Source organism: Rhinolophus sinicus, chromosome 16 (genome assembly GCF_057876585.1).
Source record: "Rhinolophus sinicus isolate RSI-liver-muscle chromosome 16, RSI-T2T, whole genome shotgun sequence".
Taxonomy (NCBI): Eukaryota; Metazoa; Chordata; class Mammalia; order Chiroptera; family Rhinolophidae; genus Rhinolophus; species Rhinolophus sinicus.
The window spans coordinates 91,352,545-91,377,901 of record NC_142516.1 but is presented as its reverse complement, the minus strand read 5'-3'; the positions used below and the strand labels follow the sequence as shown (position 1 = coordinate 91,377,901).

Here is a 25,357-nt window from a genome sequence, read left to right as displayed (position 1 = left end):
CCAATTTTCTTACAGTCATAATCCCTCTTCTCTGTATTTGAGAGGCTTACAAGGCTGTCACCCACGAGCGGCCAAGGAGGCAAAGCCAACTGTAATGGCTTCACACAGGCTCGGTGTCATCAGATAGACTTGTTTTTATCGAGGGGGCAAGAAAGCGTTACAGATAAGGAGACTGGACAGCCTGGAAGTGGTGGCGAAAATCCAGTCTTGGAATGACCCCTCTGATTCTTACTGTGTGCTCTGGCCAGTCAGATGACGTCTGAGCCCTCTTAATTCTCACCTTCTGTTATTCTGTGTTAAAAGTGGCACCATGCAGTATGTTTTGCAATTTTAATTTATTAATTAGGTGTTTCATCAATGGCCAAAGTTGCTTCAATGCTAAATTCAGAATAATTATGGCGAGACTTCTAGGTTAATAATTAACTAAAATAGATGAGCCATTTCACACCTCTGCTAGTGCTGTCCTCTCTACGTCTCTTCAGAAAAAATAAACAGTGAACAGCAATGAATTAATTCACAGGCAAAGATTATTTTTGGCAATTAGAAAAGTTGGACACTTTTCTGTACATACCCATTATATATGCAAATGTGTATTTACATTTATAAATATGTATATACATGCTACCATTTGTCATTAAATATGAATATTCCAAAAAGTAAAATTATAATAACTAACATTTGTAATATTTATTGAGCAACTACTTTGTGCCAAGCACTGTTGAGGCCTTTATTTACATTGTCAGTAATTTCTTTTCATTAATTTCTTCTATTTCCAGTCTTAACACCTACCATTGATTTCTCAAAATATGGAGGTTTACAAAGTTTGTTTCAAACATTTTGTCTGGCAGGCATAACTGTCAGAGTGTAGAGAAACAATATTTCATAAAAAGGACTCCCAATTTGTCTGAACTTTTGGTAAAGGTCCCCCTGGAAATGCATGTATTTCACCATGTTTATGTTTGGGGTAGGGATCTGCCTCCAAAACACTCCTCTTTTGAAGGGTGAGAGAGACAGAGAAACTCTTGGCCTTTATGGAGAGTTAGAGATATTCTCATTTGTAGTGAAATCAGAAAAATAATTTCAATTTTCCTGGCAATGAGGGTTCTATCTGGTAAGTTGCTATGATATTTGAAAATTTTCCTGGCAATGAGGGTTCTATCTGGTAAGTTGCTATGATATTTGAATGACAAGTTCTGGAAACAGCTTCTAGAATTTTTTACATAACAGACCGTTCAGGTGTGACTCCTTCTTTCTGGACCATACCAAAGCCCACACTAGCACTGTACTGGAATTTCAGAGGTCACTATTTTTTATATTTTTTGCCCATGCAGCACTCTCCAAAGTAGTGATGAAACATTCAGTAGTATAAGGGATGTGTTTCATATTATAATTCTAATTCTACATGTTTTCTCAAAATGTACAAATATAAAATGTGCTCTGTTCTACTCATATGCTTGCATGTGGAAAACTGAAATAAAAATTATTGACTTTGGCTACAACTAATGTCATTCTCTTGCTTAGTGGCTTTTGAATATCCTTCTGCCAAACCAAACATGCAGCTTCTCAAGATACCAGAATCTGTATCTAATAGAATAATGAGTTTCTCACTCCCAGCGTCCCTTCTCTCTTTTTTAATGACTCCATTCTTAAATAAGAAATGGAAAATAGTATCAACTTCCCAATAGAACCAGTAATATTGGTTGCTGTTTTGTAAGTAATTTAGGAAAGCGACTAAAGCATAAAGAAGCTAAATTATTTATTACTGTATTCTCCTCTATAGGATATCACTATAATCTTCAACATGAATGCCTTTCTTACAAGGGTGAGCTAAAGTCAGTGGGTTAAACTGATAAACAATTATGACATGTTTTCAGGTGAATAGTTGATTTCGATTTTATCATCTCACCAAAATAGTGCCTTGCTTAATTCATGCATTATCTGAATATTTAAGTGTGTGTCTATGTATTCCTAAATGTTGTCAGACCGTCTTTAATACCCTAATGACTCTCCTTTAGGGTCATAAGCTGTTTGATTTAGTTCTCCTAAGTCAAGTGCAAGCTTACCATTCACCAATTCAGTGACTGATGTGGCCTGGGCAAGATGGCCAGGATGAAGCAATGAAAACCAATCTTCAGGACCCACCCTCACCAGAGCTGGTCATTTAGGCAATTTACAGGTTACCTCAAAAATGGATTTGGGGGAACCCAAAATTAGTAGAGAAGTGTCCGATGTGAATGTCATCTGAAAGTTTGTGCAGCCAAAGTCAGAAGAGACACTAATTTTAATGTTTCTCTCCAGCCAAACATTAAAGAGTTCAGGCAGAGATCATTAAGCAAATGAAAGTCAAAAAGCACTGGGAACTACCTCCTTGCCTGGCTCAGTTATCATGTATGGAGTTCCACATAAAACACGCACAGACAGCCCTGGTCTCTCTCCTGCTCACCCAGAGAACGTCTCTATTCACGGAGCATGAAAATACCTGAAGTTTTTCAAGCTGAAACTTGAAATCATCTTCCTACGTGAGCATCACCGCTTTGCAGTTTTTCTGTAATTAGTGATGCTACCATCCTCCTCCTGATTCCTGTGGAGTTATTTTGAACCCTGTCCCTTACTGTCCATTTTGACTGCCACATTCTGACCCAGCCGCCTAGGTCCAATTGCCCTGGACACCAGTAGGTCACCTGCCTAAATCACTATTTGTATCGCTGTCCACCTCCCGCTTGAGAACCGACAGTGGCTTCTGCCTGCTTTAACAGTTGTGTCCTCCTTAGGACCACCCGCTGTCTCCAAAGGCTGAGCGCCTCTTCTATTCCTGAGCTAACCTAATTTTTGTCCCCTCCAGTGCTTGCCTTATTCCTGAGCCTGAGCTTACCATTTGCTATTTCCACCCCCTCAGTTTGCATTTCATCCCCAGGGAGTGCTCAAGCCACACCCACTATACCTTTTGCATTTGAGGATTTGAGCTTTGTAGGCCCCTCCTCTTTGGGGCATCTTTGCGATGGGGCACGGGGTCTTGAGGGGCCTTTCGCTGCCTCCCCTTGAAGAGCAAGTGCTCAGAAAGAACCCAGGGAGAGGATGAGGGCACCCATGAATGAATGCTGGCATGGCAAAGTGGTAAAGGGTTGTTTGCTTTCACTGCAGAAAAATCTAATCACGTGTTTTCAACACACAATAAAGAAAGTGCAATACTGAAGCAAATGAATGCCTTTAGTTTATGTAGAGTGCAATTGGAATTACTTTTAAATGGTATTTGGAAAGCAAAGAAGTGGTTGAGAAGACAACATAGAAATGAATGTGAATAATAGCTCCCCACAGACAGGGAAGGGGATATAAATTTGTGATGGGAGATGTCCTACGGCTGCCTTCACACACCCACACACTATGTGATTTGGGGTAGGATTAGAGAAGTCAAATTCCATACCCCCAAAATATTAGAAAGCAGTAAACATCGCTACGGAATAGGTTGATCCAAAAGGCAGCTCCCAACTACCCACTGACCCTATGCCAACTGAAGTAACCTCCAGAAAGAATTCTCTTTCTAAAATGCCTTATTTATGCAAAAGATTCTTCATTAATCTACATTAGGGTTTGGCAAACTTTCCATGGGCCAGATCCAGCCCACCTCTGGTTCTGGTAACTAGTTTTCTTGGAACACAGCCACACCCATTCATTTTTGTGTTGTCAATGGCAGCTTCCCACTACAAAGACAGAGCTGAGTAGTCATGACAGAGACCCAATGACCCACAAAATCAAACATGGTCCGTCAGAGGAAAAGTCGGTTGAACCTTGACCTAAGTGATCTAAGGATTAGTAATTTGGCTATAAGTGCCATCATACTTTGTACATTGGGGGTATAATATGGTCGGGTACATTATCTTCTAAAATAAGTGAGGAATCCAGGCCTCTCCTGTGCCCTTCCCATCAGGGGAGACCTAGGGTCTGGACTCTGGCTGCCTGGCTAAGGGAGCTGTGGCCTCTGGTTACCAAGTAGAGTAACCCACTTGCCTTGGTTCTCCAGGGACTGTCAGGGTTTTAAAACTGAGTCCCAAGTTCCCGGAGATCCCTTAGTCCCAGGCAGACCAGGATGATTGGTCATCCTGACATGCTGTGAATAGCTTACGAGGTCTGGGACAGACTGGCTTGAGTTCACATCCCACCTTTGTGACTTCATGCTGTGCAGCCTTGAGCAGGTCACTTAATCTCTCTGAAACTCAGTTACCCTATCTATGAATTGGGACTGGTTCTATCTTGAGGGGTTGTTGTAAGGATGAAAGGAGATTATGCACAGAAAAAGCCTAGCACCTAATAGGCATGTACTAAATACTGGTTCACTTCCTACCATTTTGACCACTGTGAGATATTTTTTTAACCCAATTTTTAGCTAAAACTCCTTTTTTTTTTTTTTAAAGGTTTGATTTTGTTATTTCCATGTTTTTCGTGTTTTTTTTTTTTTTTTTTTTTTTTTTAAATTTTATTTATTTTAAGTGTGTTTTGCCAGGACCTATCAGCTGCAAGTCAAGTAGTTGTTTCAATCTAGTTGTGGAGGGTGCAGCTCACAGTGGCCCATGTGGGGATCGAACTGGCAACCTTGCTGTTAAGAGCACTGCACTCTAACCAACTGAGCTAACCAGCTTTTCCCTAAAGTTCCTTTTTTAATTAAACTATCAGAAGGGAAAACTGAAAATACCTTTCTTATGCCTGCCATTTCCTAATGATGTCATTTCTTCACCTGTTACACATAAATATCCTAATAAATGACTTGTTCTAGTGTGGGGGGAGTAGCTCACCTAAAATTGCCCGATTTTCAACTTTATAACTGTTTTGTTTTAAACATAGACACTTGGAGACAAGTGATTGTTTATCCAACTATGGATACATCCCAAAAAGGTTAGCTCCACCCAGCTAGCGAAAGGGGCCCGTGATGCCCCAGGTTCAAGGCCAGTTGCAGAACTCCTGGGGTTCAGGCACGGTTTTGAACCCAGCATTTCATGCCTTTAACGGAAAATGTTGACAGGAAGTTGATAGAGGCTGTGAGTGCCACCTGACTCATCATTCATCTGACAGATCAGTATGGCTAAAGCACTAAGTGGACCAACACATTCATTCATTTTTTAAAGAGGTTAATAATACACAGACAGTGTTGCACAAATCCAGTAGCTACTACACGCCTCCAAAGGTCCCCAGGACACGATCAAAGGGATGAGACAACATTCATCTCACTGCGACAATAAGCATTTGAACATCCAGTTGGCTGGCAAATGTGCGGGATGGAATGAAGCGATGTGGACTCCTGTAGTCATTTCTATTCTACATTAGACTTAAAATCCTAATTGGTGCCCCACAAACTCAATTTCCTTTAGGCGGTAGCTATAGAGGCTTGAGGAGTCAAATTTTTTACCTAAATGAATTGGTCAAATCAATCCAAAACTATATCAGCATTTTTATTTAATATCCAGGTTAGCAAATGTATAGAATAGAATTAAACAACGTGAACTTCAGTGGTAATGTATCATCTAAAAGTTTCCAAATAACCACAGAGTCATAGTTGATTCCCAACAAATTCAATTTACTTGAAGCTGTGGCCATATGATTATAATGAATTAAACCTTTTACTGAATTAATTGGTCAAATCAGTCAAAACACAAATTCAGTGAAAAAATACGTCCAACTGATTGGCTGATTTGAATGGCTAATGCAGCAGAATGAGTCAGCTGAGCTTGGAATACATACTGCTTTAATTTGATTTAAACTATAGACATCTGTGTGCCTTTTGGATTCGATCAACACCAAAAACCACTGGTTTCCAAGCTTGGCTGTTAGTTAGAATCACCTGGGGAGCTTTCAAAACCTCCAAAGCCCGATCGTTTAAATCACAATCTCTGGGGTGAGACCCAGGTGACACCAGTTTCAGACAAGCTTGGGAACCACTGACATCAAGTTCAAATAATTAGGAATGAAGCCACTATACTTACTTCCACAACTTGGGTGGAAACTCAAGTTGGAAGAGAAAAGGAGGCTTTGTAATAATATAATAGTAATTATTATAAGCTAATTATGTCTTATTATATATTTTGTTCTTGTCACTTGAAAAGTAATGGCTATTTATTGAGTTCTAACCAAGTGACAACATTGTGCCAGCATTTTACGTGGATTAAATGATTAAATTCTCACACATGCCAGTGAAGCTTTGTGGACTCGGTATGATTATTGTGCCCCATTTTACAGATGGGGAAACTGAGGCTGAGGAGGGTAAATGCTTGCCCGAGGACACCCAACCAGCAAGTGGTCAAGGACGAGCTGCCACAAAGCATGTGACCGCCCAGCCTGTGCTTGAATTGTTTTGAAAACCAGAGACTTCGGGGGCTAGGGGGTGGGAGATGAGGGTAAGGGGGATCAAATATATGGTGATGGAAGGAGAACTGACTCTGGGTGGTGAACACACAATGGGATTTATAGATGATGTAATACAGAATTGTACACCTGAAATCTATGTAATTTTACTAATAATTGTCACCCCAATAAAAAAAAAAAAAAAAAGGAAAACCAGAGACTTAAAGCTCAGAACTGCTTTAGCCTTTGCTTATCACTATCTTACTTCTTTGGGGCACAGGTTTATGTTACTTTTCTTTGTTTCTGGATGCCAAGGCCTCTCCAAACAGAGCACAAAAGGAATTTCTGATACCATTTCTCTCTTAGGGTAGGTTGTGGTCATCAGAAAGGAAACCTGAGGCAAAATCCCCACCTGGAAGAAACAACGTATTTGCTAAAGCATGTTGAAAATGTAGTTGAAAGAATCAGAATATAACAGATAAAGTAAAATAAAGATTTACTGCAAATCTTTATTTTGTAAAATCTTCAGTGTTGACCTGTCAACATGTACGGGTTTGTTTAAAAAGTTGGGTTTGGGATTTTTTTTAAGGTAGGCCCCTGAAGTAACATGTGTTAAATACCAGCTGAATTCTTAACATTTAGATTCTAAATATTAACATTTTTGGTTGCACAGTGAAAAACAAAACAAAAAGAAAGGTGAAAATACAAGGTAAATTCACAGTCATCTGTAGCAGTTTCCTATACTCTCATTTCTGAATTGTGTCTTGTCTCTCCTTCGCACATAAAAGCTGAGAGGGGTGCTAAACCTGCCCGCAGACTCTCCCCCAGGACCAAGGCCAATGACTGACTGTCAGAGCAGGATCTGGGCGCCTCTCAGCAGGTGTGTTTTTATCCAGCCCACTTACTCCAGGAGAGTGGTTTTTCTCCTGTGGAGGTGTCACTCACACCTGAACCCCACCAGGCCATTGCCCATTCGAGACCGGACTTACGGCCCCCCTGCCAGGCCACACTGGCCTTGAAAGGAACCAGAACTCCCCTCCAGCCTCGGGCTGGGCCCCAGAGGAAGCAAATCCATGTCTTCGTGGAAGAGTAAGTCCAGAAGTGTCCAGCATCTGCCCCAAAGCTCAGTGCTGCAGGGGGGCCTCCTGTCTGCCGGCAGAGCCACACACCCCTGCACAGGGACACTCACCTCTGAGAAAGGTGAAGCCCCCGGATGCCGTTTCCCCAGTGTCCCCTCTCCCACTCGCCTTGGGGGAGAACTGGCTGGGGACGTGCGTGGCCACCTCCAGCTCTGCAGTGTGTGTGGCAGAAGTGGGGGCTTTAATTTCCTTTTCGGCTTCCTTCTTTAAAGACAAGTTTCCCATGGTGCTTTATAAATAATACTTACATTCTCGAGGGTAGGAATGTGGCCAAGGAAAATGTGAGTCTTGGAACAAGCAGAAAGCTTAGGAGGAAAGTATTTTAAGGAGATAAAGGGAAAGGACTGAACAAATCCTGAGGGAAAGGCCGTGCACCAAGAACAGACAGGCTGGATCCGACCCTGGATCCCTGTGAGCTGCTGGGCTCAGACAGTCATGTGTCCGCCCACCCCCTCACCTTGTGCAAATGAGGTCATTACTGGTGTGAAGTGAACCCTGAGGCTGCCTTGAAGGTAAGTAGAAAACACTAAGGACCCACGTTCTCCTCTTCTTTGCCTGCCCTCCGTCATCACATGTGCACACATAAGAGAATCAAAGCCAGAATTTGCACTAGTGAGTTGGCCGAAATCACCAAGGGTTCTACTAGGCTGCTCACAGGGCCAGGGGAGGCCCGTGGCAGCCCGGCTCCCGCGGTGACAGCAGGTGGCACGCTTCCCGGGCAGCCACCTCCATCTGCAGCTGTTGTGCTATTTGCAGCTCTGCACATCCTGAGAGCTGGATACAGAGGCCTCTCCTTGGAGGGTGTAAGACACACTTGCAGCGAGAGGGGGATAAGAGGGAAAACCCGGAGAACACTCTGGGCCTTCCTGGTTCAGGGAAAGGCCTAGGGAAGTTGGAACAGAGGCCTGCAGGGTTCTAAGGAACTTCTGCTCAGGCTGCCCCACTGGGCCACTGAACGTTAGCCATCTACCACTCGTCCCAGCCAACTGAAGTAGAGTAAGCAAGCACAAGTACTAATAAAGTTCAATAACTTCCTGTTATCTCCTCAGAGATAAGCTTCCGGGCTGCCTCAGTAGCCCACCTCCATCATTGACCCTCCATCACATTACCCTGTTTTATTTCCTCGTGGTCCTTAGCAGCATCTGGAACCATCTTTCTTATGTGTTTATTTACTTGTTCACTGCTTGTCTTCTCCATGAAACTGTCAGCTCCTAGAAATGTCATGAGGGGGGTGCTTGGTCTGTGGTGTGTATCAGTGGGTCTCAGTGCCAAGCACAGTGCCGGACTCATTTGTAAATGAATGGATGAATCCCAGCTGAGCAGGCTGCCTACTAAGCAGTCAGGGAGCTGGATTTTTCAGCTTCACGTTGGGAGGAGGTATTGCCATCAACCTGTGGGAAAAAACTGGATTTATTTGGGGATCAGGAAATTCATTCTCCGTAGGCCTGTATACTTTCCAACCCATAGTGCAGGATCTGGTGAAAAAATGTCAGTGGTCTTCCCAGTTTCTCTATGTGATGTATGCCACTTATCACTATTTAATATAGTAGCTTCATGTAATTTAAATAAGGTTAAATTATAGGGTATCCAGAAAGTTACAATAATATAATCTTAAGCACAATCACCTAAAACTTGGTTAAAATAAATTTGAGAAAGATTCAGTTCAGTTCAATTCAATAAATTGGATTTAGTGACAGATCCAATGTAATCTGTTGTATTTAATAAGAATTCAGCCCATAAAGGAAGATTTAATGACATTAATGAAATTATCTTTATGTATTAATGGGACTGAAGGAGTTTTAACTCTAAAAACAAATGTTCTCTAAGCCTAAGTATTTTATACTCAAGAAGAAAATCAGCTGAAAAGAAAAGGCTTGTCAAAAGTGACAGTTATTTCCGATAATGATATCCACATCTGGAGATATTGTGAAAATTATGATATTCGCTAGACATATCAGTGTCCATTCTTCCCAAGATCTCAGCGTTCATAAATTATTTCTCTATAATTATAATGAAATGTCCCCCTCCCCTTTTATTTTTTTGCTACCAGTATCCCAAATCCCTCCAGGCAATTGGGTGGTAGGGTATGTCAACTTAAATTTCTAGAAATGACTTGTATTCTATTCAGTATTGGAACCAACATGTTAGAATTTGTAGTTTGCCGCAGAGTAGAAAATGAATTCACTCCTGAAGAGCTTATTTACAAGCAGCTACACAGGTGATCCAGCCGTCAAAAGACAGGAGCGGTCCCAGCCCTCCTGGAACTGACAGCCCTACTAGAAAAATCTTACCACATCATTTGAAAGCAGTTGCAAACAATCATGTAATTTGAACTGCATTTTGACTCCCTCCCTCTTCCTTCATAGAAAGTAGAAAATAGAAATCTTATGCAAGAGGACTTGGCTGGAAGGTAAAGTGACTGGAGATGGGGAACGGGGACTCCAACAGCACGCCTATAAATTTTTGGAGACTAGACATGAATAGAGGGGGGTGGGGCCTGCCACAGCCCCATGAGAGGGACAGGGGATGCGCACAGACCCCAGAGGTGACAGATTCTGACCAGCTCCCTCAGAGGTCACAGGTGCCCTGTTTCACTGGAGATTTGGATCAGGAGAGGGAGGATCTGGCCTGATCAGCAGAACCTACCTGGAAAGGAGAGGCTGAGCTTAGCCTCATCACAGAATTTATAGATCAGGCGACGTACTTGTTACTTGAGGGTTCTTTCATACCTTGGACTCTCAAAGAAAAGACATTAGTATGTTTGCCCTGTTTTGATCATTTTTACACATTAGAAGTCATGCTAACCAGTTTAAGGTAGTGAGGGGACACTTACAAACAATAAGATCATACACTGAATGATACAATATCATACACTTGTAGCAATGACATTTTGATGAATACAATTTCTTTAAAAATCCTTTCATAAAAAATTGAAAGATTTCTTCGTACTGGCCGTAAACTTAGATTTCAACTGTAATTTTGATCAGCTTTATCATGAATATAGTTTGCTAGTTTATTTCTTAAAAATCTTCCTCAGACTTTCTCCTCTTAATGCTCTAAAATCCTGCCAGATGCAAGTTGTTTTGTTTTTAGTTAAAACGTGTCCTGGGAAAGAATGTAGAGTCAATTATAAGATGACTATGATCTGACACTTTCGATTACTTACCTGCCTTCCTCCCTGGAATTAAAGACTTTATGGAGACCCACGTTCCTGAGTACTTGGGAGGAAGAATAACAGTTTTAGGAATTTGTTAGTATTTCTGAAAATTAGCAGAAGTTACTCCTTGCAAGTCCATTGCAATGAAATCGCACCATATCTACCATGTCTCCCTGAAAATAAGACACAACCGGAAAATAAGCCCTAGCATGATTTTTCAGGATGACATCCCCTGAACATAAGTCCTAATGCATCTTTTGGAGCAAACCTTAATATAAGAGCCGGTCTTATTTTTGGGGAAACGCGGTAGTAGCAGTTTACCTATCTCTAGAAAAAAATGGTTCCAGATTTCCTTTCCCTAGAATGTGGCTCCAAAGGGGCTGATCCATTTCTAAGGAGGTACTTTGATTGGGTGCTCAGGTCCTGCCAATCAAGGAAATAACAGTTAAAAATCTTCCCCAGACGTGGCCCTTCATACCCTGCTATGTGGGACCTCCTGCTGAAGCTGAGGGCCAGTTACACTGCTGACCATTCTCGCCACCACCCCGACCCCAGCGATGTCCACAAACTTCCCCAAACGAGACTGAAACGTCACCAAACTCCTATATAATATCATAGGCTACTGGACAAGTCTACACATTCGTCACACACTTTACTCTTGGTCTACAGATTTAAATAAAAAGAAGGAAAGTCACATATTAAAGTCTGACGTAAGCATTTATTCATCCTTTTTATCATCTTATTTGATAATGGAGGCATGAAAGCTGCTAAAGATATATTCTGAGCTTAATTTCTGTTTGCATCAGTGGCTTCTTAATACTTTTCCCATTAAAAAAAGACATATTTATAATATAACAACCTGGAAATGTTTTTATGATATTTTTAAAGTGAAGTTTTAAACATTATTATTAATAATAGCCTACTAAGACTGCTTCATCATAAAGGTGAGAAAAAAAATTAGATTGGGCCTAAAAATGAAGGGATAGCCAAAAATAAATAAATAAATAAATAAATAAATAAATAAATAAATAAGTGCATCTCTGTTGGATTTTTTCCAGGTCAGTTGATTCTTAACCACAATTCTTTAAAAGCTCTCAAGACCATAACACGTAGTTTTCCAAAATTTTAAGTATTATATTTATGATGTAAATATAACAGGTATCTATTATATATAATAGAGATATAATAGAATCTTATTATACAATAACATATCTCTAATTTTAAAAAGTATAATCAACATTATTTTTAATGGTCCATTATTATCTGAGAAACTCGATGTATATAAATTCATGACATAAAGTTATGCAATACTGATCTCTAAAATTTTGGTTCTTTAAAAAAAACATAAAATTTACACAGCTTTTCAGTTTTGATCTAAATAGTGTAAAATCCAAAACTCGTCAATGGATGAAATACATTCCTATGGTGTTGACTAGAAGATAAGTTTCTATAACTAATCCAATTTCATGTCGACCTGTTGGCCACCATTAAACAAGACATTTACTCTGCAGAACTTTTGCTATATTTCTTGGTCTTACATCATATATGAAAATACAGTTAACCTTATTTTAAGAAAAAAATTCTGATACAAACAACTAATTGATAAGTTTGGGAAATTATGTAACTCTTATTAAGAACAGTGATACAGTAAAATGAGAAGCAAGACAGCTCTAATGCTTTTGCAAACTTTTCAAAGTTTTTTACCCATTCCTGTTCATCTACATATTGCAGGACTAGTCTTTTGTAGTCCTGCAATTACTTGACTATAGAAGCTCTTTCTGTTAATCTTCAACCTGAAAAGTAGTAAAATAACAGAAGTATAAAAGGGAATGACATTTCAACCCAATGGCTCCAGGTTTTTCAGGGTTTTCTTATCTTGCTTTTGAAGGTTTACCCCTTTCACGATTTCCCCCACTCTTGTAGGCTTGAATCTTTATCAAATCTTAAAAACCGTGACCCTACTTTGTATCCCTTATATGTAAAATTGTCTGAATAGCCTCCTAAAAAGTTATGACATTTGGGTGAAAGCTTTCTGAAGGCAGCTTTAGTAGAACTCACCAAATTCAACGATTTCACTTTGAGGAATATGTTTATAACCTAACAAAGTAATCATGGGCACAAGAGTATGGGCAGAAGGAAAGGACAGTTATCGTATCCTTATTCATAATAACAAATCAGAACCTCTGCAAATGTCTGAGGATTGGGAATGGCATTTTACAGTCAATGGAATACCATGCAGCCATTAAAAAGGATGCAGAGCAGAATATGAATATGATGACAAATTTTTAAGATTGTTAAGCAGAAAAAGTAATTTACAAATAGAATGTTTGTAACTATATTGCCGTTTTGTAAAACAAAAATATATATCCAACAACCCAGTTTAAAAATGGGAAAAGAACTTGAACTATTAATAAATATTTCTCCAAAGAAGATACACAAACGGCCCACAAACACATGAAATGATGCTCCACTCACTAGTCCTTAGGGAAATGCAAATCAAAGCCACAGTGAGACCTACTAGGTTGGCTATTATTTTTCATTTAAAGAAAGAAAAGTAAGAAGTGTTGGCGAGGTTGTGGAGAAATTAAAACGCTTATCATTGCTGTGGGAATGTAAAACGGTATGGCTGCTGTGAGTTTGGTGGTCACTCAAAAAGTTAAGCACAGAATTACCACATGACCTAGCAATTCTACTCCTACATATGTACCCCAAAGAATTGAAAATGGGGATTCAAATACGTGTACATGCGTGTTCACAGCAGCACTAGTCACAGGAACTAAGAGGGGGCAACAGGCCAAGTGGCCATCAGGATGAGTGGGTAAATGAAATGTATATACACAATGGTTCAGCCCTAACATGGAATGAAGTGCTGACACCTACTACAGTGCAGATGAACCTTGAAAATATTATGCTAAGTGAAGAAAGCCAACCAGGAAAGGTCACATCGGGTGATTGCATTTATATGAAATCTCTAGAAGAGGTAAATCCATGGAGATGAGGCAGATTGGCTGTGGCCAAGGGCTAAGGGAGAGGGGGGATTTGTTGGTTTGGAATCGCCCTTTGGGCTGATGAAAATGAAGCTAGAGAGGTGGTGGTTCCTCAACACTGTGAATGTACTAAGTGCCATGGAATTGTACCCTTTAAAATGGTTAATTTTGTATGTGAATCTCACCTCAGCTTTAGCAATTTTATATATGATATTAAATATATACTTTATATGCTGAGGATGCAAAAAATGTATATATGTGACTTATATTCATCTTTTGTTATCGGTATATATTGACTATTACAATTTTAATACAGTTTTTTTCCTTTCTTAAAATGTGTGTACATTATTTTTTTGGCATCCTGTGCATTTATATATAGATATAGATATAGATATAGATATAGATATAGATATAGATATAGATATAGATATAGATATAGATATAGATATAAAGATATATAGATATATAGATATATAGATATAAAACTAGAAGGGCACACAATATTTCTTAAAAATCCTGACTAGAATTATAGAATTTTCGTTTCTTGCTTGCTTGCTTTCAATACATGCAAATTTCATTCATAGTAAGGGCAAACAGCTTTTCCAAAGTTATTGCAGAATCTAATGCATTGCAAGCCTTCCTTCTACTTCTGGAAATTCACACTGCAATTCTAAGGACGCGTAAGCAGCACACATTCTGGTGTTTTCCAGCTCTTTAGAGTTAGGTTGCTTGTAACTTACCATGTAATTGGCAGTTTTTGTTTTGTTTTGTCCAGAAGTGTTTCAAGCCCAAGTAAATAGGAGGAGGAAGGCCAGAGAGGAATTGCAGTGATGGCAGAGTGTGCTGCCCTGCTCGCGTTTCAACAGCTGTAGTCATGTCAGGAGAACCCAGGCATGAAAGTGAGGGGCAGGCAGAAAGCCTTCCAGTCCCTTGCTACCTTCCTTAAAAAGAAGAGGGAAAACACTTCTTTTGCACCTACTGAGAGCCTGGCTCAATTGTTTGGACACTGCCTTTGGTCCTTGTGCAGACCCGAGTCTCTGTGGGCCTCTGCCCTCTACTCTAAAAATGCACCGGCTGGACCGCCAGAGCCCTGGGACGCTTTGATGGTATATATACCTCATTGTGTTGGTGGCCCTAAAGCAGGGCGACTCTCAGCCTCCCTGCTCTGAAGCCCAAGTGTGCCTCACCCAGACGCTATGCCAGGCCTACTCCAGATGCACAGCAAGACCTCAGCTTCCCTGAAATTCAGGGTGGGCAGTGGGTGGCTGCTGCCCTGTCCTTGCTGAGTCGTCTCCAACCTGGCCCTTCACATCTTCCTGGGCATCGCGCTGGCACCTGAGGATGTGGTAACTCAGCTTCCTGTTGTTCTTCTGGAGTGCTTTCTCACACCCGAGATACTCACTATGTTTCAGGACTTTTTATTCTCTCACTTGGGTATGTTCACAGCACTTTATAGGATGATCTCTAATGAAAGCCCAATGAACGAAAATAGGGATAGGCTGTAACGGGAGAGCCTCTGTAACTAAGGAACTGAGTTTAATTCCATTTCAAAGCTTATGAATGCGATTGTGCTTGTAAATGCATTGGGGTGAGTCCTGTGCCCTAAACTACCGCCTCCAGCAAGAGGAAAGGCAGTGGTCCGTCCACTTTATTCCATTTAAGGCAGGTCCTCAGTATCCGTTCCACTTTTCCAAGTAACCTATCATCTTCTAAAGCCCAGAATCCAGCCCACACAGTCCTCGACTACAATTTGTAGCCAAACTCGCTTTTCCAAAACTGTTGGCTGCAGCTTCTGTAAAGATTGACACACAATCTCTGCTAGAAAAAGCCCTCCCCTGATAAAACTACCATGTGCTTCCATTTAGGGTGGAGGAAGCCAAAATGGGAAGGAAATTCCTCATTTTCACAGTGGATTACTTAAATAGTTATTTCAATAAGTTTTTAGAGAAAATAATTTGTTCAGTAGTTTAAATAGTCAATAGCCAACCCAAGGGTCTTTCAGTTAATTCTGCCTTCTTGTGTTTGAGTTGCTCTGAATAAATGACAATATTTCAGTACTTTCTCATCTTTTAAAAATGGAGTTATTTCATAGAGCCAAATAACCAGTAAAAATCATGATTTATCATAAAAATCATTGTTAAAATTTTTCACAGTTAAGTATAGCTTTGGTGGGGGCAGTTCGTCAATATTTGCCAAAGTTGTAAATCCATGAACCCTTTGACTCAGCAATTCTACTTTAAAGTAACTGAAGACCTACACGTTCCAAGGAGAAACCTCGAGTTCATGCAGTATTGTTAGAAATAGCAAAAAATAGGAAACATGAATGACCATCAGTAAAGGAATGTATTATGGGGCATACCGTGGAATGTAACTTAAATGTCTGAATTGTGACTAAAGAGAAAAAAATAAGTACATTATAAAAATTTACAAGGACCTGTGGTCCCTTCACTGATTTTCTGACCATTACTGGCTTTCAGTTGCCGCATACCCCACCCTCGCCTGCCATTCCTCATGCCATCACTTACAGGTCTACCCATAATTCCTCACATTATTCCGGATCTATATTACTTCCTTTTACAGAGGGTGACCAGTAAATTCATCTATATGGAAGGTTCCAACCAATGGACATGCCTAAAAGTGATTACACCGCCTCCTGGTAGATATATTTCAGATGGAAACCCACTGGAAAATGGGTGTTATATATTCTGGAGTGTGGCATGTTAAATTATGTTCGTCATTCTGTGTTGTGGCATGTATCTGTGCCATGGTGTATTGTTAAACCGCAGCAGCCCTAGAACAGAGCAACACTTTGCCTTATTACTCCAGAGAACACCTTGGCTCAGTCCCAGGGAATTTCCCAAGTTATGGCAAGTGCTATTTAGCACTACTGTTCCCATCTTTGCTTAGAAGGGGACAAAAGAAAACGAACCAGCTTGCGTCTTTTGTTGCATAGGTATCCAAATTGTTTTCTGGCTTTTATGTAATTTTGAAAAGATTTCAAGAGTCATCGGAAAGCGACAAAACACAAAATACAAAAAACATTTTAAGTAACTTACCCAATCCATTATTAGTAAAACAGCCTTATTAGCCAACGGTTCACACTGAAGCAATTCCAAGATTTATGATATATCTAATTTGTGCAAATCTGCAGTGATACTATCATATGGCTGGTACTAAAAAAGAGCTATTTCAGGCCCTTTCAGAAGACGTGTTGTACCAAGCCAACCTAGATTTGAACTTTTGTCATAAATTATATGCCAAAGGAGTTGGCCATCACTTTCATTCAAAAAATTGCTGTTTTGTCTCTCCAGTGTAGTTTTCAATATAGCTAGATACTACTCTGTCTGAGCAGTATTTACAATTGCCTAGGCAGTGAGGGAAATATTTGTCAACTGTCACACGGGCACTTTTCATCTCTATCATTTAATTCCTACCCATGGTGCATAGGACACACAAAATTTCTTTTCCACTCTAAAAACATCAAGAAATATGGCAAATATCAACACCTTGATGGAAGCTCATGAGGACAATTACAACTAACCAGCAAGTTCCCAATCTTTATATAGGAGTTAGGAAATTGGATTTTAGTTGTTTTAATGTTTTTTGACTTTAAAAATGCAAAAAATGTTAACACTAAAATGTACAGTTTAATCTTTTCTTGGTAAGAATATCTCTATACCCCAAGTGCTGTAACTATTTCTAAACATTTACTACCTACTATACATTAACTTACAAAAAAAAAATCACTTGCAGTTTTACACTCAATTATCTAAATTGCCTCCCACCTTCATTTACTTGTTTTGGACATCCAAGTTCCAGTGGTCACTATTGAAAAACTGAACAGAAGTGTTTTTGCCTTTTTTCCTGTTAAGCCAGCAATTAGCCCAAAGAAGCCTTGTTTCCACTCTCAGCATCTTAAAAAAGTTATGACACACCCACTAACTACAAAGTTTGAGGCAGAACTCACTTTTAAACAAATCAGACTTGCTAGTAACTGACAGTGCTAGTTGCACAGCTTTTAGCAGAAACTTGTGTGTAAATCACTTACTTGTTCTTGACTGAAAATTTGATAAATTTGGACACAACTTCAGTCTGTTGAGGGCCTCTCATTTGGCTTAGAAAACTAAGTTTTTACATGGATCAACACTATTCCTGATTTTTACTTAACATGTGCCTTGCTTTAAAACACCTTGTTTAACCCATCATTCTGAGTTTTTCCTTATTTAGTGTCCTCGGAGAACACTAGGAATGTTTGACAGAAATCTGTTTTTATCAGCCCATTAACCTATTTATAAGCATTGAGTATTTTTAAAGGGAAAAACTTCGTTATCCTTAACACTTATTTAAATGGTGTTGCTAAATTAAAATAGTATATAACAGAATCTGAAAATCTTAAGTGAAAGCCATTTAACTAATATTTAAAACCTCTGCAATTATTAGTTTATTAGTATCATCCAGGACTCAGATGTTCAGTATTCCTCCTGAAATTACATAAACAAATGCAAATGGAAAGAATCCAAGCCAAAATTATATAACAAAACAGCACTCCATCACAAAAGCGTGTAAAATTACAAGAACGCTATTTTAAAACACTGGCACTTTAAGAGAACGATCATCTCAAAAACCACAAATTGCCAAATTGTTCCCTAAACGGCTAAGCAGATAAACATATGACCCTAATGAATGAGTCGAGTTTTGTAAAGTAAACTCAAGTTCAGATAAATTGGACAATTCATACTGAGATACAAAGTTTAAGTGTCTTCTTCCCTCATCGCTTTGATTTATAAAGGGGCAAACAATGTAGGAAAATATACTGGATTTTAAATGTTGCATACCATTTTAAAAGTTGGCCCAATTAATTAAAAATATCTTTAATGGAGTCTCACGTTTCCAAAGCCATCCATATGTAGATAAACAGAAGACATTTACAGCCAGCATTTTTTTTTTTTTAATCAGAGCCTTTGCCAGGACTAACGTCAACAAAAAATTTAATACGGCAGTCTTGTATTTTAAGCTCACGCTTTTGGGGATACATTCTCAGGTCTTCTTTAACGTGGGAACTGCAAATATAACTGCCATTACATGGTAATGGGAGTTAAAAAATGTAGAGTCCTCATGTAAAGATTAGAACATACTTTATTTGTCCTTCAAGGACAGACTTCCAAAATGTTTGATTCTAATAATCCCATGCTGTGAGTAGACTGGTTCCTCTTTACTTGTAAATGTAACTGGGCTATGTGAAATTTGGTATCAACTGATCAAAACTTTAGAGTTCAGTTATGGATGAAAACTGTCTCAATTCAACTCTTCCTACTCTCATCATGAGTATGCAGGGTGTGTAGACAAAAGCTTTTTATCAGCTAACTATACGAAAAGATAAACACTGTAATAAATCACGTGATCCAAAATGGGCAAAAGCAAAAGACTAGCTTCCCCTCAAGAAGAAAAATTTCAGACCTATGAAAAGGACAACAATACTAATAAAAAAAATTGTATTTACTTAGAAGCATTCAGAATGTCAACAAAACAGCTGCAATTTTTTTTGCAATTACAGAGTGGTATTCAGTTAACAGAACAACAATTATTTTGTATAAGCTGCATCAGAGACAACTGAAGATGAAAAAACTACCATCCCCATATATAACTAATTTGTGCTGTGCACCAACAAGGACCGGCTTTAAATTTCCATGCCAATTTACAACCCCCATACTGTACCAGGCAAGGTTAGTGGCTATTGAAAATACCACCAGGACAGGGCTATCTAAAGACACATTCGGTAGTGTGTTAACTATACAAAAAAAGACACTGTACAGTTTAAAAACAAATCTTACACAGCCTTACATTTCAATTTTTTTCTTTAAAAGGAGTGAGTTGTGTACAGGGGGGTTAAATGCTTTATAGACAAGAAAAAAAAACTGCGCTAGAACCAACTTATTCATCATCATCATCTTCTTCTTCATCTTCATCTTCTTCATCTTCTTCCTCCTCCTCATCCTCTTCATCTTCCTCGTCCTCCTCCTCTTCCTTCTTTTTCTTGCTCTTTTCAGCCTTGACAACTCCCTTTTTTGCTGCATCAGGCTTTCCTTTAGCTCGGTATGCAGCAATATCCTTCCAAAATAAAGACAGGAGCAATTGGTAGGAAAGACAAAACAGTGAATTTAAGTAAGGGGAGAAATAAAAGTTAACAAAGCAAAACTTCATGAAAAATCAAGATGCCAGCTATGCTAAAATACCACCTATCTACAGACTCCCTCCAGCTACACAAATAACCAGGACTTTGAGAAACGCATTATAAAAATAGTGAGATGATTATAATTAATAATCTATAGCTCATGGGATGGCATGGTCTAATATTTGTGACGTTATCCCTCACTGCAGTGAAATTATGTACCACATCCTAACTTTAGTTTATTGAAACTACATGTAGAGACTTTGATTAAAGGGTAGACACTGCCACCTTCTGAATGCAAAAAAGCATTCTACAGGTTTATATTGTCAGACACTAATCCATAGTAAGAAATTGTCTTTAAAAAAAAAAAGGTAATTTGCCAGTAAGCATGCAATTAGGTTAAGAAACATGTAGAAATGGACACATTTTCCCAAAATGACTAAGCTAAAATTTAACTTTAATATTTCAATTCTAAGTATAGGATTAAAGCATTTTCTTCATATCAATTTATTACACAGACATCAACTTTCTAACTTAAAATCTGAGAGTGTTTTTTTGGTTACCTAAGGAAGACAATATAAATGTTTCAGGGTATGTTTATGAAAAACAATCTATATTACTTTGTCCAGCCTATTTTTATTGTGTGCCTAACTATTTAAAATAACTAATCATTCATAGACTTGGAGATATTGAGGAGTAACACACTCAACTTAAATGTATGGCCTTTGCCCAAGTCAAATTATACAGTAAAAACAAAAAAAAATTACCAATGTATTTGACTTTCTGTATTCTTTGAAAGATGCAAAAGGACGAATGTAGCTATTATACTAAAAACTGCATTATACTTCAGACTCTAAGAAATCCGCAAAATAGAAAATTAAAACGAGGTACCAAGTACAATTACCTAACAGGTGGCATGCCTATTCATCATTATACCAAGCAAATCCATACTCCTCACCTTTTCGTATTTTTCCTTCAGCTTAGCAGCCTTCTTCTCATAAGGCTGCTTGTCATCTGCAGCAGTGTTATTCCACATCTCTCCCAGCTTCTTTGCAACATCACCAATGGATAGGCCGGGATGCTCTCCTTTGATTTTTGGGCGATACTCAGAACAAAACAAGAAAAAGGCCGAACTACAAAGAGAAATTCCATTTTAGAAATTTATGTTTACTATCAAATGTGCATAGTATTGCTACATAAAAGCGGTTTCCAATTTCTACCATGCATAAGACAGGGAGCAAATGTCATGCTAACTATCCTTCATAACCAAAGCTTAATTTACAATTATTTAACTTACGACACTACCACCAGTAGTTCAACGTACACTACTGATTAATGTTAGAGCGCCATAAAGACATTCTGGAAATGACTCTTAAGTATTTCAGATAGATATTTCTTGAGAAATAGGAAAGTTACATTTAGGAGATATATTGGACAAAAGAGGCAAGTGTCAAATTCAAATGCGCTAGCTTCAAATGCTCTCTGGCTAAAACTTACATCCAACAGGAAGTTTACTTACAATACTTAAATCTACCAATGTGAGCCACTATTAGCTAAGAAACTTTGATTATACACTCCTAACCCACAAGGTGACTTACTGAATTGCTGCCTAATTCTACTGCAAAAACACTTCTTAAACAGAAAAATGGCAAGATACTTACGGAGGCCTCTTGGGTGCATTGGGATCCTTGAACTTCTTTTTTGTTTCCCCTTTAGGAGGGATATAAGTTTTCATTTCTCTTTCATAACGGGCCTTGTCAGCCTTTGCCATGTCTTCAAATTTTCCTTTTTCTTTAGCAGACATGGTCTACAAAAGAATTATTTTTTAAGTAGGTAACAAAATTATAATAAATTGTACTCAAAAGTATTAAAATGAATAAAACCAGCGTCCTTAGCTATTTAGTAGCCTGTTCTAACATCACCACTCACATTATGCAAATGGCACCTAGGCTTTTAAAAACCCTAACTTGGACTTGACTTTTATTATCTCATTATGTTTTAAGCGTCTTACCTTCCACCTCTCTGAGCACTTCTTAGAAAACTCTGAGAAGTTGACTGAAGCATCTGGGTGCTTCTTCTTGTGCTCCTCCCGGCAGGTTTGCACAAAGAATGCATATGATGACATTTTGCCTCTCGGCTTCTTAGGATCTCCTTTGCCCATGTTTAATTATTTTTCTAAAAACAGAGAAAAAAATTTTGATGTTAGCAATGAAACTATGACATTTAAGAGCACCTGAACTTCTTGGAGAGTGTATGAAAACTAAGGTACTAGTTATCTAACACAGAAATTGTCATCGCCACCCCCTCCCAATACTAAACCCCAAAATGGTAGTAATAGCCAATTCCTAGAAAAGGCTAGGCCAAGCAATAACAACACACACACACAGTCCTTTCGTGGTCTCAAAAACGTGTACTACAATGGTACACTCGTACAGTATTCGTTATTCATGTGCCTGTTTGGAACACCTAGTACCTAACCGGTCATTTATTTTTCAAATGTACAAAACCCTTTTAAAATCAACAAAACCAAAGGTCAGAAAACTGCTGCCGACTTGTGGATTTGCACGACGTAAAGAATAGGTAAGAGCCTAAGTGAGAAGTAAACCCTTCCAAATAATGGGCCTAAACCACCAAAGTTTCCCTGGTTACTTTAATATTCGCTTGACATAAAACTTTGCTGGGAGGAAGGAGGGATAGGAAGCGGCAGCGTTCGGACCCAGGCTGGGGGGTGGCAGTGCTATTTGTGCGGCTGCCACCGCGAGGCAGCTGCGTTTCCTATCGGTTTGGCCCCGAGATGTATTTCAGTTCTGACTAAACACGTCCGGTCTGAAGTTTCTCCGAGTAAACAAGGATGAGGGACAAAAGCCACTCCTGCTCGTTACTCGGGTTGGCCCCCCACCCCAACACCGGAGTATTTTTTTAATCCGTGAAAGTTGGGGAGCCGCACTGGGCGGGATCCAAGCGTCGGGGCTCCGCGCACCTTCCCGCCACTTGGACCCCCGCCCCCAGAAGTTCGGGGGCGGCGGGCGCCGCGGGGCGGGTGGCCGAGGCGGCGCGGGCCCAGGGCCGCCACGTGCGCCCGCCAGCCCGGCTCGCCGCCCCCATTTTGTCGGGCTCGCGGAGGGAGAAGCCCCGCTCGAAATGGGGGCTGGCTCCGCCCGCGGCCGCCGGCCGGGCGCGCACGGAATGGCCGCTGCGCGTCTTCCCCGCCTGCGCCGCCGCGAGGGCGAGCGCGAACATGGCTCCTTCCCTTTGTGTGTGTATGTGTGTGTGTGTGTATATGTGTGTGTGTGAGTGTGAGGGAGTGTGAGTGTGCGAGCGCGGGCGGGGTGCGCGGCGCGCTCTGGCGCACGCTCGGCCATTACGGCCGGGGGGAGGGGCGGGGGGCGCGCGGCCGGACCCTCCCCCTCCCCCGCTCCCCTCCTCCCGCAGCCCCCGGCCGCCGCGCCCGTCTCCCTCCGCGGTCCGCGCGCCCGCCGCCCCCGCACGGGGAACGCGGGGCTGGGAGCGAAGGGAGGAAAAAAAAAGTTGCCTCGGAACTGCGCGCCCAGCTCCCCCGCCCGCCCGCCCGCCGCCTTGTTTTCTCTCCAGCCGGCAGCGCCGGGGCGAGTCAGCCATGTTCCAGCGGGCGCAGGGCGCCGCTCCCCCCGCCGCCGCCGCGCCGCCGCCCGGGCGCAGGCCGCCGGGCCCACCGCGCCGCCCCGGCCCGGCCCCGCCGCACGCAGCGCCGCCCGCCCGCCCGCGCTCCCGCCGGCGCCCGGCTCTCTGCGGCGGCCGATGCAGCCGGTGGAGGCGCCGCCGCCCGCCCTCCCGCTGCCCCCCGCGCATGCCGGCCGCCCGAACGCTCGGCCCGGGGGCCGAAAACACGCTAAAATTTTTTTTAATAAAAATTTTTTTTTTGCGCCAGTCAGCTTGGACGCCGCCGGTGGGAGGCGGCGGGGCGCGGGTCTCCGGCACCTCAGCGGCAGGGTCCGGGGTCCGGTGCGGGGCAGGGCTCGGCGCCCGGGAGGCTCGCTCCGTGCGCAGTTCCCCCCCGTTCCCCCTCATCCGCCTTTGTGTGGATCCCGACCCGCCGCTCCCGGCCGCGGGATCCAGCCGCCGCGCGGGCCGGGCGCTGCCGGAGGCGCCCTCCCCGCCGCGGCGCTGCCCGGGACTCACCCTCAGCGAGCACAGAGTCGCCCAGTACCCGTCCGACTCGCACTTGCCCCGGCGCTGTCTCTATGGAGCTCAATGTACTGCAATGGCTGTGAGAGCGGGAGCCAGACGCAGCCTCCTCACTCTCCGCTCTGTAACATTACTCTCCAGCCAGCGCGCCTGCTATTGGCTACCGCCAACTCACGGAGCCTGTTCATTGGTCCGCTCCCTCCCATTGTCCTGACCAGAGCCCGTCGGCTATTGGCTGTCTCCGGGGACACGTCATCAAGGATTGAAACAGCGCGCAAATCTGAATGTCTGTGGATGCCGGGCAAAGAGGCTGAGGCGGGAGAGGCAGAGGCAGAGGCAGCAGCTGCTACGGGAAAGCGAGCTCTATGGTGTGTGTGCATGTGTCTAACCCAAGCCGGCCCCACGCCGGAGCGGCCGCCGGAGCGGTACGGGCCTGACTTTTCCACAAGGGTCTCCAGCTCCTCGGACAAAACAGACACCCACAGGCCTCCCCCCCCCTTCCTACCCCAAACTCACCTCCAAAGCCGTTGAGATAAGAGGCCCCAGAATTTTTACAGACCTTCAAAAATGACGGCGACAGGCTGAGGTCGCGTCCCCTGAAAACTGGGGTTCCTGCTAGTGCAGAGGGGCGGAGGCAGCCAAGATTCGGGCCCCTCAACAGCATATGCTTGCATTACACTAGGTCTCTGCAAAGGCAGGACTTTTCCTATAAGAAAGTGACATGATCCAGTCGGCCGGTTTTAAAATGACCCTTTTTCTGGGCTCATAAGCCGTAACGTCAGGCTTGCTGAGCAGCTGAAATCTTGACTCACTGCACAGGCATTCAGTTTCACCCTTTTTGTTGGTTTGATCGAGTTTCACAGCATGTCTAGAACTTTTTATTTAAATACAAAGCACTGTCTTAACTTCCTGGAAATCAAATAATTATTCCATGTAATTAAAGCACGGCTATTTCTTTTTGATATGGGGTACTCCGGCAGGAAATGTTTGTGAGGGCCTGCTAGAATTAGCAAATTCATTAGAGACCACATTTTTAACTGTTTGGCTATTTTATTTGACTTGGTGTGGATTACTGTTATAATCAAACGAATCCTTGTGGTGCTATCTTCCCCTCCCATCACACCACTTAGTGCATCCATGTACCTGCTCTAGGATTACGGGAGCTGTAGGTATATGGTTACCTGGAGGATTAGATGCAGGCACGGAGTGTGTATGCCCAAATCCGCAGGCTGTGCTTTCTCTAACTCACCAAGCTGCCTGGTAGTAACAGACATACTTATGTCTGTAAAGAAAATGTGTCAGTTCTGAAGACTACACACAAACATCAGTCCTTTATGGAACTGTTATCTAGTCCTTCTTAACCTAAGCAGACCACACCCCTGTTCAGTTATAACAGACTTCCCCTTTTTCA

General features: G+C 41.6%; 1 protein-coding gene across 2 annotated transcripts; it reads right to left on the bottom strand.

The window, feature by feature from the left end:
* Positions 1-19,091: 19,091 nt before the first annotated feature.
* On the bottom strand, positions 19,092-24,754 carry HMGB1 (high mobility group box 1). 2 transcript variants are annotated; one of them, XM_074330074.2, is made up of 5 exons: positions 24,463-24,754; positions 21,794-21,957; positions 21,444-21,589; positions 20,741-20,915; positions 19,092-19,721 (listed from the first exon to the last, which is right to left on the bottom strand). In XM_074330074.2, the coding sequence occupies exons 2-5, from the start codon at positions 21,941-21,943 to the stop codon at positions 19,545-19,547; spliced, it is 648 nt and encodes a 215-aa protein (XP_074186175.1). In that variant the 5' UTR covers positions 21,944-21,957; positions 24,463-24,754; the 3' UTR covers positions 19,092-19,544. The 2 variants fall into 2 exon arrangements, with proteins under 2 accessions (XP_074186175.1, XP_019592052.1); XM_019736493.3 differs by lacking the exon at positions 24,463-24,754 and adding an exon at positions 23,941-24,096.
* Positions 24,755-25,357: the final 603 nt, after the last annotated feature.